The 14,896-nt window shown below is 38.3% G+C and overlaps 1 protein-coding gene across 5 annotated transcripts in view; it reads right to left on the bottom strand.

The window, feature by feature from the left end:
• Positions 1 to 1,179: 1,179 nt before the first annotated feature.
• The window catches only part of SPAST (spastin), a 33,816-nt gene continuing 20,099 nt past the window's right edge, over positions 1,180 to 14,896 (bottom strand). For 4 of the 5 annotated variants that reach the window (XM_083496881.1, XM_083496880.1, XM_083496878.1 and 1 more), the window contains 11 exons: positions 14,764 to 14,857; positions 13,816 to 13,890; positions 12,831 to 12,902; positions 11,316 to 11,391; positions 10,850 to 10,941; positions 10,364 to 10,443; positions 9,085 to 9,127; positions 8,304 to 8,383; positions 7,833 to 7,903; positions 6,784 to 6,824; positions 1,180 to 5,158 (listed from right to left, as the gene is read on the bottom strand). In XM_083496881.1, coding sequence (XP_083353007.1) covers positions 5,036 to 5,158; positions 6,784 to 6,824; positions 7,833 to 7,903; positions 8,304 to 8,383; positions 9,085 to 9,127; positions 10,364 to 10,443; positions 10,850 to 10,941; positions 11,316 to 11,391; positions 12,831 to 12,902; positions 13,816 to 13,890; positions 14,764 to 14,857 — 847 coding nt within the window. In that variant the 3' untranslated portion in view covers positions 1,180 to 5,035. The remainder of the gene's footprint in view (positions 5,159 to 6,783; positions 6,825 to 7,832; positions 7,904 to 8,303; positions 8,384 to 9,084; positions 9,128 to 10,363; positions 10,444 to 10,849; positions 10,942 to 11,315; positions 11,392 to 12,830; positions 12,903 to 13,815; positions 13,891 to 14,763; positions 14,858 to 14,896) is intronic. The other variant, XR_014524491.1, reaches the window with a different exon arrangement.

Genomic DNA, 14,896 nt, shown 5'->3' with positions numbered 1-14,896 from the left:
CGGTGCCTTAGTTAGCGTTGTGGCAGGCAGGGCGGGGCGAGAGAGAGAGAAAAGAGGGCGGAAGGCAGCTGCGCATGCGCCAGCTCTGAATGAAGCAACGGGTAAACTCTGGTAAAGCCGGTAGCGTTGCCGCAGCGTCGTTGGCCCACGCCGAGGAGGAGCTGTGCGCTTTTAGGCAGCCGGTCGCTGTCAGAAACGGATCACGGGGGAAACCTTCCCTGGCTTTTACACACCGTCTCTCTCTCTCTTCCAATGTGTTCGGTTATTTATTCATCATCCATATGCATCATGTTTACCCCTGTTGTATCCCTCGCCTTGTAGACGACCGCAGAGAAGAGCGCAATGTTCCAAGTCAGTGTTAAATCTACTGGTACAAGTGCCACAAGCACATTTAGATTCGTGCTATGATTATGCTCTCTGCTGTAGAACTAGGAACAAATATTGTGCTCTCAACCACCGAGAGCAGGCTGGGAACTCTTTCAGCCCAAGGACATCATTGCAACACTCAGTGGGGCCACGCATTGCTCCCACTTTCCGCTGAGCTGTGCAAACTCTTGCATCCCATTGCAGTGCACTCTCTCCAGGAAGGTCTAAACCTACACTGTTCCTACACGGAGAGGTGGTATCAGTTTTCTTTCTATTAGTAATGCCTAGTGCACAGCAATGGGGTGGAAATTGGATTTAACCCTCCCCTCCAACTAGGGTGGGAAGAAAATTGTGCCCTCCCACACCTTTGCTGAGCAGCAGGGAAGGTTCACGTTTTCTTTACCATCCAGACATTGGGAGGGAGTTCTTCCTGGTGTTAGGGCAGGGAGTTTTAAACCTCCCCACCCTGACCCCGCTGACCATGATGGAGATGAAAATAAGGCCCTCTCCACTACACCACACAAAGGGTGCAGTTCTCACCCCCATCCTGGTCTGGATACATGGGCTGAGGAAGATGCTGATTAGGCCAATAGGCTGACCAGGAGATTATGGTAGGGGAACTTCATAATGGCAAAAGTTACCTGGAAAACGTGGTTAGGTTGATAAAAATACTTAGATGAAAATATTTACAGCAGTGTTACCTTTGTTCTACCAGATGAAATGTATTAGTTTAAATTTATCTACATGTTGCATGCGACAGGGGCTTGCTTTCAGCATTTGATTTATTAATCACTTGACAAAAAAAACAAATTATTGTTTTAATTTTTTTATTTAGAATCTTAACAAATTGAGGTAATAAAAATTAAAAATGTTGTTTTACACATTTTATTTCATTAGAACTTACATTATTTTTTAGTACTGTTTCAGAGAAACCAAATGGAAATAATCTTCAAAAACTTTCCATGATCTTCTTTCACATGAGAAATATTAACAGCACAGGCAACAGATCTGAAAGGCATGAATCTGGACCGAGGAAAGTACTAAAACTGTACATGAAGACAAATTGCAACATGTTATCAAGGAAAATCTAACTTATCAATCCAATGTGAACATTTTTCATGCTTTTACACATTTTCCCATTAAGGTTTCATATCTTAATACTGAATAACTATGTCCAATATTCAAAAAAAGTTGGGGGTGGGGAGAAGCCATCTGAGAATTCTCATTGAGGAAACATAACGTAGTCTTTCCACAGCTTTGAAACTGCTCAGTATGAACAGTGCTGCTGGTTTTGACAGCACTTTTGGTTTTAAATTCAAAACAGCTATTTTTATCTCATGGTCCTTCTTAAAGGATGCTACTTTAGAAAATCCCTCAATGACAGAAAAGGTGACAGCTGCCTAATAGCATTTTCAGGAAACAAGTCAATGTAATCTACATATACATATACTGTACAAATGTTGTTCTTTGCTATGACTAGCATAATGCATCTGTTAGATGGAAAGTCTAATACTTTATTGTAGTTTCCTTTCAGCTGCCTAGGGCTCCAGTACTATAACAATTGATACCTCAAATGGTCACATACAATATTGCAGTATGTACCAATAGAAAAATCTAGTCATTATCTTGGACTCAGCTCGAGTTATCACCAGGTTTTCTCTAATGGCTTAAGGTCTATGCTAGAATACATATGAATTTAGCAACTACTTAAGACACCTGACAACAAGGAAAGGACCAAATCATATTACTGAAATATGGGTGATAGAGTAGACCCATTAAAATCAGTGGACTTTAATTCAGTTCATTTATTTTAATATATCTCCTCTAAGTAATGGTTAACATTGGCTATCACCCTATAGGGTGAATGAAACTGCATTAGTCATGTCCACATTTGTCTTAAGGTAGTACAAAATTAGTGTAAAAGCTACACCATTAGGTAACCACTAGTTGCACCACACAGTTCTGTTCCCCTGCCCCATTTTGAATTTGGTATGTGTTAAGAGTTAATTTGTTTAACTGAACTGTGGATAATCTTTAAATAAAAAACAACACCAAACTTGAGTACAAGAGTGAAAGACTTGCCATTCCCACCAATGGAAAAACACAAGAAAACCAAACTAAAACATTTGTAATTCCTGTGGAACAACTGGAAATACATAGAACGGTCAAAACTATTACAGAGCACAAAAGGGCATAAGGAACACTAGGAGAGAGAGTTGTATTTTGTTCAAGTAAGCTGCTGTTGCTGAAGTCTTCACATTCAGTTGACTCACTCAGAATTTAATGCATCTAGAGCACTAAGTATTGCTAGGTTCAAACAGCACGAAAATTCTTCAACACATTTCCTGAATATTGCCTTTAGAGGGCAATTTCTCAAGCAGCAACGAGTCCTTCACTCCTGCCTACATAAAATTGCTTGCTCTAGAATTAGCCAGACTGGATGTAAGCCTGAACTCAGGGGTTCTTAGTCCCATGTAGTTAGTAAGCTTAAAGCAAATAATTTCAGCCTTAAGTTATAACTAATCAGTGACTAGGATCACCACATACATTTTCAAGACATGAGCTATTTTGAGCTTTTAACAAAGCTTTTCTACTTGTTTATCTTATTCAGGTTTCCTAACCACAATATTCAGTTAGGAAGGTGAATCAAAATATAGAAGCTCAATGCTCTAGGAAAACATTGGGAATTCATGACAGGGTCATCCAACTTATAAAAGTAAGATCTTTCCAAAAAGTTAAAACTATTATATTAGCTTACTGTACGTAAGATAGAATACAACTGGAACCACTTTACACACAATCATGTCATAATCACATCAGTGTTTCCTCACAATGAAAACATGGTGTATGTCACGCATAAATTTATCCATCGTCTAATAAATAGCTCATGGTATCTATTAAAAAATAATGACTTTTCTGTCCATGTAGGCAGTCAACTTGTACTACCACATAGGGCCTACTTTACTATTCATGCAATGAGGGGCACTGCACAATATTTCTACCTTCAGACCATACAGGGAAGTGGCCTTGACTTTATTTCAGAGACCAAGAAAGGAAAGGAGATCTGTGATTAGTTATGTATCAAGAAATGATACTCAATGGTCCCTAGCTAAATACGCATGACAAATTTTAGCCCAAACAGCAAGTAATGCCACCCACATTGAACTGTCAGTGCAAAGAAACTTAAAGATTACAAACAAACTAGAAGGACATTGAAGGCATCGAAGTGTGAGGAAATATCAAGTTTTTTTCCAGCTTCCAGAGGCTGTTCACAATTAGTTTACTCTGAAGCTTCGGACACTAATGAAGATACCAGCCATTATAGTGAAATATCCAGTTGCAGTGCCTTAACAAATCTTGTTTGTTTTTAGCAACCACTATAGGTCTTAGAACTATTTAGATTTTCATGTGCGCAACTAGCATGGCATTGCACTTTTAGCATGCTATCAACGCTGATAGCTTGTAATAGATAAAGAAAGCTATGTAGAAGTGCTCAAAGCTCCTCAGTTCAAGATCAATCGGTTTTGTTTTTTACTTCAATGGCAAAGAGTTATATTTTCTCAAAAGAATTTTGACAGTCCCATTTCAAATCAATATGGTCAAATTAAATCTTCCCTAGAACTAGAAAGCATAATTTTAAACACTGAGAAGATTTTCTTTGTTTCTTCTAATTTTCCATCCTCTTGACAACTTCCATCAATGTATCAAAGATGGAAATTTTATTCTTACATTTAGTGTCCTTTTTAAAGTCAGCTGTGCCTCTACAAACCAAGCACATGAAGGATATAAAAAGTCTAATGCAATTAAAGAAGTAACCAAGACCACGATTACCAGAAGATTATAAAATTACCCAAGAAGAACCTTCTTTGGGTTTCTATCACTGTAAATATGAAATTTAACACCAAAGAGAAATACTGCGGTCCTTTTATCCTTACTCTTGGTCTAAGAGACAACAGTATAGAAACAAGTATCCTACCACAGAAAGTTTATATAAATACATTAGAGAGACACTGCAGGAAGTGAATGTCGTAAGACTGGTAACTTTAATCCATTCAGAGTTTCATTTGGTTGAAATGGTCAGTGCTGTTCTGTGAAAGAAAGCTTTCTAGGCTGTTTTATGACTGTAGAACTCCAAGAGAATGAAGAGCGGCAGACCAGTTTCTTTGTGTCCCAGTATTCACAATGCTGTCCTTCCTGATGCATATGAAGTGTTTTTATTTGGCACATTATTGATACATAGGTAAAAAAAAAGAAAAAAGAGAATGAATCATACTCTTACAATTAGTAGTTTACAAGAACAAAGCAAAAGCAAATGTCATGAGCAAATTAAAAAAGGGTTTTCCCAACTGAGAATCCTACTGAAATACTTCATCAACAAAATATACAAATTACATTTCCTACCATTGTTCAATTGCTAGAGTTCTTCCCCTGTGTCATATTACTGTGCTCTATCTTACAGCGCCCTGGGTTCTGTAAATCCAGATGTTAAGATTTATGAGATGTTGATCAACCTATTTCTATTCGTTTTTTCCTTAAGTCAGTTCCCTGTTTTAGTGCAGATATTTAGAGTTCTATAAAGTCTTGTAAACTCTGGTCACATTCCAGCAGCAGTTTGCATCAACCGTCCCTTGCTGGCAACATTCTTCCCTTCCTTTGACAAAGATGCATATTAAACTGTTGTGTCTCCAAAGTCCTTGTTCCAACGAATATAAGCTTCCAGGGTCTGTGGGCTGAGACTGCGTTTTATTTTCTTCAAGGACTCAGTGAAGTCTGACAATTTGATATTTCTCATCTAGAAGCAAAGAAAGTTTTTTACATTAACCACCTTGGTGATGCTTGCTTTCTAAGTTGCATTTTGGACTGAACTGAATCAGAATATCAAATATGCTCATTTAGCTATTAAACTTACAAAAGTCAGGATCATAGGGGAAAGTATCAGTAACAGGCAGAACAAAATTAATCCTACCTTAATTCCAGGTGTTGTTAATACATGAGAACAGAAGTCCAGTCAAAATCACAGGCCATGAATTATTTCCTCTCACTAAAAAGTATTTGCTTAGCATGAACATTTTTAACTTTCAGCCTTATAGTCTTGGCTGTGTTTTAAACAGTACAGAAATACATTTTGGGACTTGAATCCTTGGCCTGCGGTGTTTAAGTACAGTGGTACCTCTGGTTATGTACTTGATTTGTTCCGGAGGTCCGTTCTTAACCTGAAGCACCACTTTAGCTAATGGGGCCTCCCGCTGCTGCCGTGCCACCACCGCACGATTTCTGTTCTCATTCTGAAGCAAAGTTCTTAACCCGAGGTACTACTTCCGGGTTAGCGGAGTCTGTAACCTGAAGCGTATGTAACCTGAAGCGTATGTAACCCGAGGTACCACTGTACTGACTAGGAGGCTATAAATCCTAAAGCCAAGATGGAGAGCTGCTTTCAACCTGAGTACTTGATTTCAACATAACCAACCATCCAGAGCCTCATCTCAATGGAGAGCAGGACAAAAGTTGATGGGGCAAAAAGCACAAAAGAGAAAAACATAAGGGCCTCTATGACTCCCCACTTGCCAAAAACCTCCCCCAGACATGTGGGCAAACAGCGCACTATCTCTCTCTCTCTCTCTCTCTCTCTCTCTCTCTCTCTCTCACACACACACACACACACACACAGTGTGTCTAACACTATACTGCTAAATTCAGAGGTAAGGGGGAGGAGGCATAATTTCTCCCCACTCCAGTGCTGGGGTGGGTGTAAATGCTGCCTTTACACTTAAGGAACATGCAAAAGGCTTATTTAATCGTAGTGCTGTTGTGCTTGGCAATAGGCCTGGCAATAAGAAACTGTCCTTTAAGGGATTATTTCCATCTATAAATGATGTTGGATTATTGGCAGGCAGTGTTTGCTAGGACAAGCTGGCGAGCCAGACTGGGGGATACAGTAGTACGCCATGAAATTTGAAATGAAAAGGGAATGGGACCACTTTTAGCATGTGTTTATGTTATCAATCCTCGATTAGTATACAGACATCAGGCTGGATCCAGAATTGCGCTCCTCAGGGTTTCAGTTGTGCTGAATCAAGGAGAAGTGGTCCTGCCAATTCCTCCTCCTATCTGCAGCCTCCTGTGACCCCTTGAAAGACTATCTGAAGGGTTTGGGCTCTGAGAGTTGCTTCATCTTGGTGGGGGTGGGAGTGCAGAACCTCTGCTGGATGCTGGTTCCATGTGCAAATGGAGTAAGACATTACATTCCCTGAGGGGCAAATTTGGCTCTATCCTATGTTACTTAGAGATCTTCTTCCCCATGAAGTATTTTCAGGCTGTTTTGTTGTCTTTTGTGGATTAGATACACGAATCAGACAACTCATTTTAATAACAAAAATAACTAGTTGGTTTGGCAAAACAAATCTTAAAACAGCATACCTCACTGGCAGACATGTTCTTCACTTGCTCTGGTTTTAGTTCTGTAAATTAAAGAAATAACTATCAAATGTATTTTGAAAAAAATAACTCCCACCAGAAGTCCCAATATCTGAAACATCCCTATCTTAGTACTGGAAAGTGAAACACACTAAGTAATAGTCAAATGAGATAAGGCATCAACAGCAATCACCTGGTTCCATTATCTTTTCAGTCTCGATCTGAAAAATTACTAAGGTTATATTGTAAAATTATTACTTCTAGGACAGTATTAAAATAAAGAGAAATGAATTTGTATTTTAAAGCTTCATTCCATTTATGTTTTTTTAGCATTTTAAAACTGGATAATAGGCTGAGTTTTGTTGAGAGATGCAATGGATGCTTTGGAATAAATTGTTAGTTCTAGAATGTATCTATAACAGAGTATTTATACTTTTATAAAGGTCCCATTGCATTGTCCTACCTTCTGCCAACCTAGCAGTTCAAAAGCATACCAGAGCAAGTAGATAAATAGGTGTAAATGTAAAAGACCCCTGGACAGTTAAGTCCAATCAAAGGCAACTATGGGGTTGCGGCTCTCACCTCGCTTCAGGCAAGGGAGCCGGCATTTGTCCACAGACAACTTTCTGGGTCATGCAACCAGCATGACTAAATGCTTCTGGCACAATGGAACACCATGATGAAAACCAGAGCACATGGAAACGCCGTTTAACTTCCCACCACAGCAGTACCTATTTATCTACTTACATTGGCATGCTTTCAAACTGCTAGGTTGGCAGAAGCTGGGACAGAGCAATGGGAACTCATGTGTCACATGGATTCGAACTGCCAACCTTCCGATCAGCAAGCCCAAGAGGCTCAATGGTTTACTGCTGCAGTGGGAAGGTAAACATGTATCATGTAATCTCTTCATAGTGAATGGCACAATAAAAATCCTTGTCTAATACTATCCAGCTGTATTTTAAAAATTCTTTAAAATCAAGGCTTTATCTAGCACAGAACAGAAAAAGGTTCATGATCTCATTTTTTCATTAACAGGTAACCAAGCTTACCTCGTATAGGACCCAGTGCTGCATCTTTAGCTAATGCTGTTAAGTCACTCCCTGAGTATCCCTCTGTCATTCTTTGTAAAGAGAAAGTGAACACAATTTCAGTTTTTCCTGTGGATAACTGCATTAAAGAAACTCAGCAAGTTTACAATATTTTAAGTCACTAGCTTGTAGCAAAAGCAGCCTGCTTTTTTTAAAAAAAACTAAATAAAATGTTAATTTAAAATTAATACTATATTGAATGTTTAACGTTTCTGTAATGAAATTTTAGCTTTAGTATCAAACTGTCAGTGGTGTTATGTTTGATGGATGCATCAAGTATTGATATTTACATAAAAACCTAAGGAAGAAAGACATCTATCTGCATGACATACTCAAGAGAATTATTTTTAGAATCCCTGCTGATGTGCAACAGCTGCAAATCCTACTACACATACACCAGCTGTAATGAACAACAAACATAAAGTTACTCACCTAGCTAGCTGTGCCAGCTCTTTTTGGGTTAATGGATTTCCTTGCTTGCTCAAAAGATTTTTTAGTAAAAGCAGTCGTGTCTGTAAGGCACAATATTCACTATTTATAACTATACAAACAAGAAATCTTGTGTAAGTTAATGTTATAAAAATACTTAAAACAAGAGGCCTGCCAAAGACATAAACTGGCCAATACGATTATATCACATCTGTGCTTTTCTGCAGTGGGTGCTAGCTCATTTCTGGGCCCAGTCAAAGTGCTGGTTTTGCCTCAGTAAAAGCTCTCTGTATCATGAGTCTAGATTACCTGAAGGATTACCTCCTCCCATATATACCAATCCAGATTGTAAGGTTATCTTCCAGATGGAATTTAGGCAGAAAAAGGGATAATAGTAGAGAAAGAAGGAAGCACCAGCTATTAAGAGGTTTGCAGGAGAAAAGAAACTAAAAATGAAAAGGAAATTGTTCAGTTTAGGCAGTAACACCTAACCACAGACCTTTCTCAAAGTTTGAACATATGCTGACAACATCTGATTAAGAGTTTTCCTCCATATGACTTGAAATCCTTTTTACTGAAAGCTTAGATTTTCAAAAATGTGAAAAGACAAGCAGATTGTGAGCTGGAAGGATGTATTCTATGCTGTAAACTCTTTTATAAACCATGCTCACTGAAAATTCATGTTTGTAGCAATTATACGAAAGATTTCAATCTATCACAAATTTGCACCCAAAACAAGCAGTGAGGCAGTCTTGTGTAAAAAATGCAATCACAAGCTACATACCTCTTCATTTGGTAATGATACATACACTCGTTTGATGAATCGCCTGAAAACACAAATATTGATACAGAAAGTATGATTAGGGAAGCATGGTATGTAAAAAGCCCATTTTCTATATCATGCAAAAATTGAAGTGTAAACATCACACTCTGAGAGTATGAAAGAAGAATTTCTGTAGTAATACTAAAAACAGCTTTAAACTACACATGGATAATTTTAATAAATGCACTGTTTTAACAGATATATTTTTGGCTAAAATATGCCATATGACATTACAGAGGTGTTCAATAGCATCTGATGCCTGAAAAATGCAATTGTCTATTAAATGAAGCAGCCAGTAAGGGGGGGGGAGGAGGAGAAATCCTTTATTTTAGAAAGCTTATCATTTGTACATTGTTGTTTTAGCAAATCCAATACATAATGCCTGTACAGAGGGCAGTCAAGACTGACCTGTAGATCTCCCAGTCCTTATTATTATTCAGCCCAAATTGTTTCAATATTTTCTAACAGTAAATTTGTACTACCTACAGAGCTAAAGAGCTAGCTTCATCCCCATCACACTTCTGGCCCTCATTATCTCAGCTGTGCCATTTGATGTGTTAAGTCACCCTGAAAAACAGTCCCATGTCCACAAGGAAAGTTGCTAATGAGGTAGCATCATTCCCAGCCACCAATATTTAAATGCTAGCATTCAAGAAAGGGGCCCCAAAGGTATACAAAACGGATTTTAATAATCACATAGGTTGGATCCTATGATCACATGAACAAAGAGTTTTGCTCATGGAAGGGTCACTTTCTGTACCTGCTACCAGAACAGGAGATTTTTGTCCATTTTATTGCCCTTCTACAGATCCACAAACCTGCTCTAGAGGACTGGGGTGACCCTGCAGAATATCTGGAAAACAGTATGGGATGTGGCATGGAAAGGAGGGATTTGGAGAGAAAAAATCATATCCTCCCATACATTAGCAGAAGCCATAGGACTTTCTGTAATTGGAAAGGCACCTTTAGATTTAACCCTATGCCTCATACATTTTCAAAGGAAAATTGTAAGATTGTTTTATTCCTATTAAAAACATTCCAAGCAGCTATGAAATATTTTCAATAATTCCCCTGTGTGATACCACATCTACAGTGATGATTCCAATAATTCTGTGCACAAACACACCCTAAATTATTCTTTGAAATACTGGAACCCAACACATACCAAGTGAATGATCAAGAATACCTACTATGCCAACCCTCACTATGTACAGCTGTTAATAACACATGTTTAAAGTACCTGAGAACAGCATCATCAAGCTCTTGTGGCCTGTTAGTTGCTCCCATTACAAGTATTCGGTCTTCTCCTGAAGACTGTACCTATTTTTTTTTCCAAAAAAGCAAAACTTAAATATTTAGAAATTGGAAATTAATACTGCCACAAAATAGTTACCCGAAAAAGCTTAATGTTATAGATTGGTAAACTCTTAGTTTTTGCTAAGCAATAACTTTGCTTAGTGTTCCATATTATAAAAATGCAACAACTTCACTCGTTTTCATGACTTCATATTGCACTAGTTTACCAGCCACCACTTTGGACAACACTTGGGAGTTCAGTAAAATAGGAAAAGAAAACAGTTCCCTTTTCCCCAATAAAATATTCCTTGTCCCTTCTCTATTTGCTCTTCAGGATTAAAAAGAACTAAGTATAAAAGGGATAATCCACAGTTTAAACACAACAAATCGGTATGCATTGATGTAGCTTCATACCAAAGCTAATACTTACACCATCAAACTCTATTAAAAATTCCGTTTTTAAACGTCTACTAGCATCATGTTCACCTTCTCTTCTTTCACATAAGAGACTATCCACTTCATCTAAAAATTGAAAGTGGCAACATTATAACATTTCCTATAATAATATAACTGAAGTAAGTAAAATAACTTGTATTTTATTCAAAATCTATTATTGAGAGCCATGTAGTTAATAACATATTTGAGAACGAGCATGCATAAGTCTTTTTTGTCTTCAGTACATCAGTACCAGACTTTTTAATATATATTCACAGAGCAACTTCCAATATAATATTAGTAGTTCTGTAAACATCCTACTTACTTAAATTATAAAACAAATCCAATAAATGGACAATAGCTTCTGATGCAGCTTTACCTGATCACAACATTAGGTTGCTTTACAATTTAAAGTTTGAAGCTGCTTTACTTTTTTAAATGCACAAATGCTAAAGTTTTACCTATAAAAATTATAGAAGGTTGAAGTTCTCTGGCTACTGCAAAAAGAGCACGAACTAGTTTCTCTCCTTCACCAACCTAAAAAGAATATAAGGCATCTACTTCAGAAAAAGTTTGTTAATATGGTTCATTCACATCCTTTTCATTTATATAAAACAAGACCAAGACCAAATTTTGACACCAACTCTGTGCTGGTACTTGCGATATATGTTATCTGCCTCCCTGAATAAAAACCTAAACTCGATGGTTTGGATCACAACACAATCAATTTAAGGAAGTTCACAGAAGGAAAACACCTGGCCTTTCCTGCTTTTGAATTCCTAAAAAAGCTTCTCTGGCAGCTCAGGAGGCCTTCCTGAAGTTGGTGGGTGGGGTATCCGCTTGGCAAGCAGAAATTACTCAAATCTTGTGCCAAAATTGGACAAAAGTCCATTCAATTTGGGGGCAATGCCCCCCAACAGGCCCCCTTGCCACATCTCACATTGTTCAAGAGGATTTCCCCAACCTTTGTTGTTGTTTAGTCGTTTAGTTGTGTCTGACTCTTTGTGACCCCATGGACCAGAGCACGCCAGGCATTACTGTCTTCCACTGCCTCCCACAGTTTGGTCAAACTCACGTTAGTAGCTTCGAGAACACTGTCCAACCATCTTGTCCTCTGTCGTCGCCTTCTCCTTGTGTCCTCAATCTTCCCCAACATCAAGGTCTTTTCCAGGGAGTCGTCTCTTCTCATGAGGTGGCCAAAGTATTGGAGCCTCAGCTTCAGGATCTGTGCTTCCAGTGAGCACTCAGGGCTGATTTCCTTAAGAATGGATACGTTTGATCTTCTTGCAGTCCATGGGACTCTCAAGAGTTTCCTCCAGCACCATAATTCAGAAGCATCCATTCTTTGGCAATCAGCCTTCTTTATGGTCCAGCTCTCACTTCCATACATCACTACTGGGAAAACCATAGCTTTAACTATACGGACCTTTGTTGGCAAGGTGATGTCTCTGCTTTTTAAGACGCTGTCTAGGTTTGTCATCACTTTTCTCCCAAGAAGCAGGCGTCTTTTAATTTCGTGACTGCTGTCACCATCGGCAGTGATCATGGAGCCCAAGAAAGTAAAATCTTTCACTGCCTCCATTTCTTCTCCTACTATTTGCCAGGAGCTGATGGGACCAGTGGCCATGATCTTAGTTTTTTAGATGTTGAGCTTCAGACCATATTTTGTGCTCTCTTCTTTTACCCCCAACCTTACAAAGATGATTTCTGGGGGTGTATGTAGCTGCAGGGGGAATGCAGGTGAGAAACTTTCTGTGAACTTAGTTAGGATCCAAGCCAATAACTTTGTCATAGGTTTTAACAAGTTGCAGTGAAATTTAAGTGATTGCCTCTTCACATTTATTTAGAAATATGTGTTTATAGCAACTTTTCATTGACAAATGCTCCTGTTACATTTTTTTGAGCCAAACCTACATTACCAAGAACCCCAGGTATTTTTCAAAAGTGTACAACTAGAATATACAACTGCTACTTACATATTTTGATGTTAGACTTGCAGCACTTATGTTAAAGAAAGTTGAATTTGATTCTGCAGCCACTGCTTTGGCCTTGAATAAGAGAAAATGCCAAGTGAGGACTACCGCATAAAAGGTTTACATTATTCTTACTAAATGTGTAAGAAATAGTACAATACAGTTATGGAAAATCCAAATAATCTATCATTGATTTAGCAATATATAGCATGTCATTCCATAAAAGTGTGACATGTCTGCCAAGGTAGTCAGCTGAATTTTCAAATGCTTTATCTCTTCAATTTTATTCATAAAAACTGTATGCAGCTAATCTGAGGCTGTCGACCACTGCACAGTGAGATTCATATATAAACTATTAAAACTGGAATATGAACCAACTTCCTCTATTGGATTTGAGATAACATGAGTTTATGAAGCAAAATTTTCCACTTCATTTTTTGTTTTATTCATAAAGTATTAGGAAATAAACAAAATAGTTTTACAAATCCCGATGTACCAAATGTGCTACACTAAAACACCACAATGCATCATCTTATACAAGCTTTTTTAAAAAAGAAAAGAAAAAAAGAAATGCCAGTTTACTGAAAGCAGACCAAGAAAAGCACTGTTTTTTTCAATAAAGGTATACAGCTCATTCCTACTCTTAACTTAAAGAGAGTATTTGCATGTTAATACCAAGCACCAAATTCACTTAAACCATCTAGGGCCGTCTCTCCAAACATAAGTTAATTTACCCACCCATTCCCACAAAGCTGTGATAGCCTAAGTAAAACAAGTGTAAGATGCAAGTTATCTGTACTTTCCTCATAAGATACTGTAAAATTCTCAGTAGTCTTCGAAGCAGAGGGCAAACAGCCCAACATTAAAATACTCTCCTATTTCAAAGAGATTATTCAACACCTTTTTTCATAAAAAGAGAAAGCAAATGTGGAAGGTTCTCAGAAAGCTGAGCTGAACAACATGCTAGAGTGCAAAACAGATTTCTCACCAACATCGTCTTTCCATTTCCTGGTGGGCCAAACAACAACAATCCACGTGCAGGAGCCCTAAGCCCTGTAAACAGCTGAAAGAATAGCTTAGTTATACACCGTTTTGTGACTGTAAACAAGCATAAGGTTATATGGAAACAGGCAGTATCTACACATACATTTAACACTGATGTTTCTTTAAAAGATGTAACTTTCAAAAAGACAGGTCATCCAGACCACTGGATTATATAATTATTTAGGGATGTGGGTGGCGCTGTGGTCTAAACCACAAAACCTAGGGTTTGCCGATCAGAAGGTCGGCAGTTCGAATCCCCGCGATGGGGTGAGCTCCCATTACTCGGTCCCTGCTCCTGCCAACCTAGCAGTTCGAAAGCACGTCAAAGTGCAAGTAGATAAATAGGTACCGCTCTGGCGGGAAGGTAAACAGCATTTTCATGCACTTCTCTGGTTTGCCAGAAGCGGCTTAGTCATGCTGGCCACATGACCTGGAAGCTGTACGCCGGCTCCCTCGGCCAATAAAGCGAGATGAGCGCCGCAACCCCAGAGTCGGCCACAACTGGACCTAATGGTTTGAGGTCCCTTTACCTTTACTACTTAGTATACATATTGCAATGCTATTTATATAGAACACATATTGGATCTAAGAAAGTCGGTTTATAAATATTTTAAATAGATGCTATGGACAAGAGGGCTACATGCAACTAGATAAGTTTCACTCCATTGAATAATCATAATTATTAACAACCCTACTGGGTTACAATGAAGAATCATGATTTTTATTACTACTTTTAAGGAAGAGATGCAAAAAGAGCAAGCTTTTTCTGGAAACAATCTTGATCCTTTTCTTGTAAATGAGCAGCATTAACATAAATAGCATACATCATTTATACACAGAACAGAAGGCTCTAAGGTGCAATATAAAAACTGATAGAAAACATATTGCTTACCTCAGGTCTAAGTGAAGGAAGAATAACAATTTCTTGCAGTGCCTGCTTAGCCAGCTCTTGCCCAGCAATATCATCAAATTTGACAGATGGCCCACTAACAGATACAGAATACCAATTAGTGCAACAATAGACA

This window comes from Podarcis liolepis (genome assembly GCF_965112155.1).
Source record: "Podarcis liolepis genome assembly, chromosome: 3".
Lineage (NCBI taxonomy): Eukaryota > Metazoa > Chordata > Lepidosauria > Squamata > Lacertidae > Podarcis > Podarcis liolepis.
This window is presented reverse-complemented; position numbering and strand designations above follow the sequence as displayed.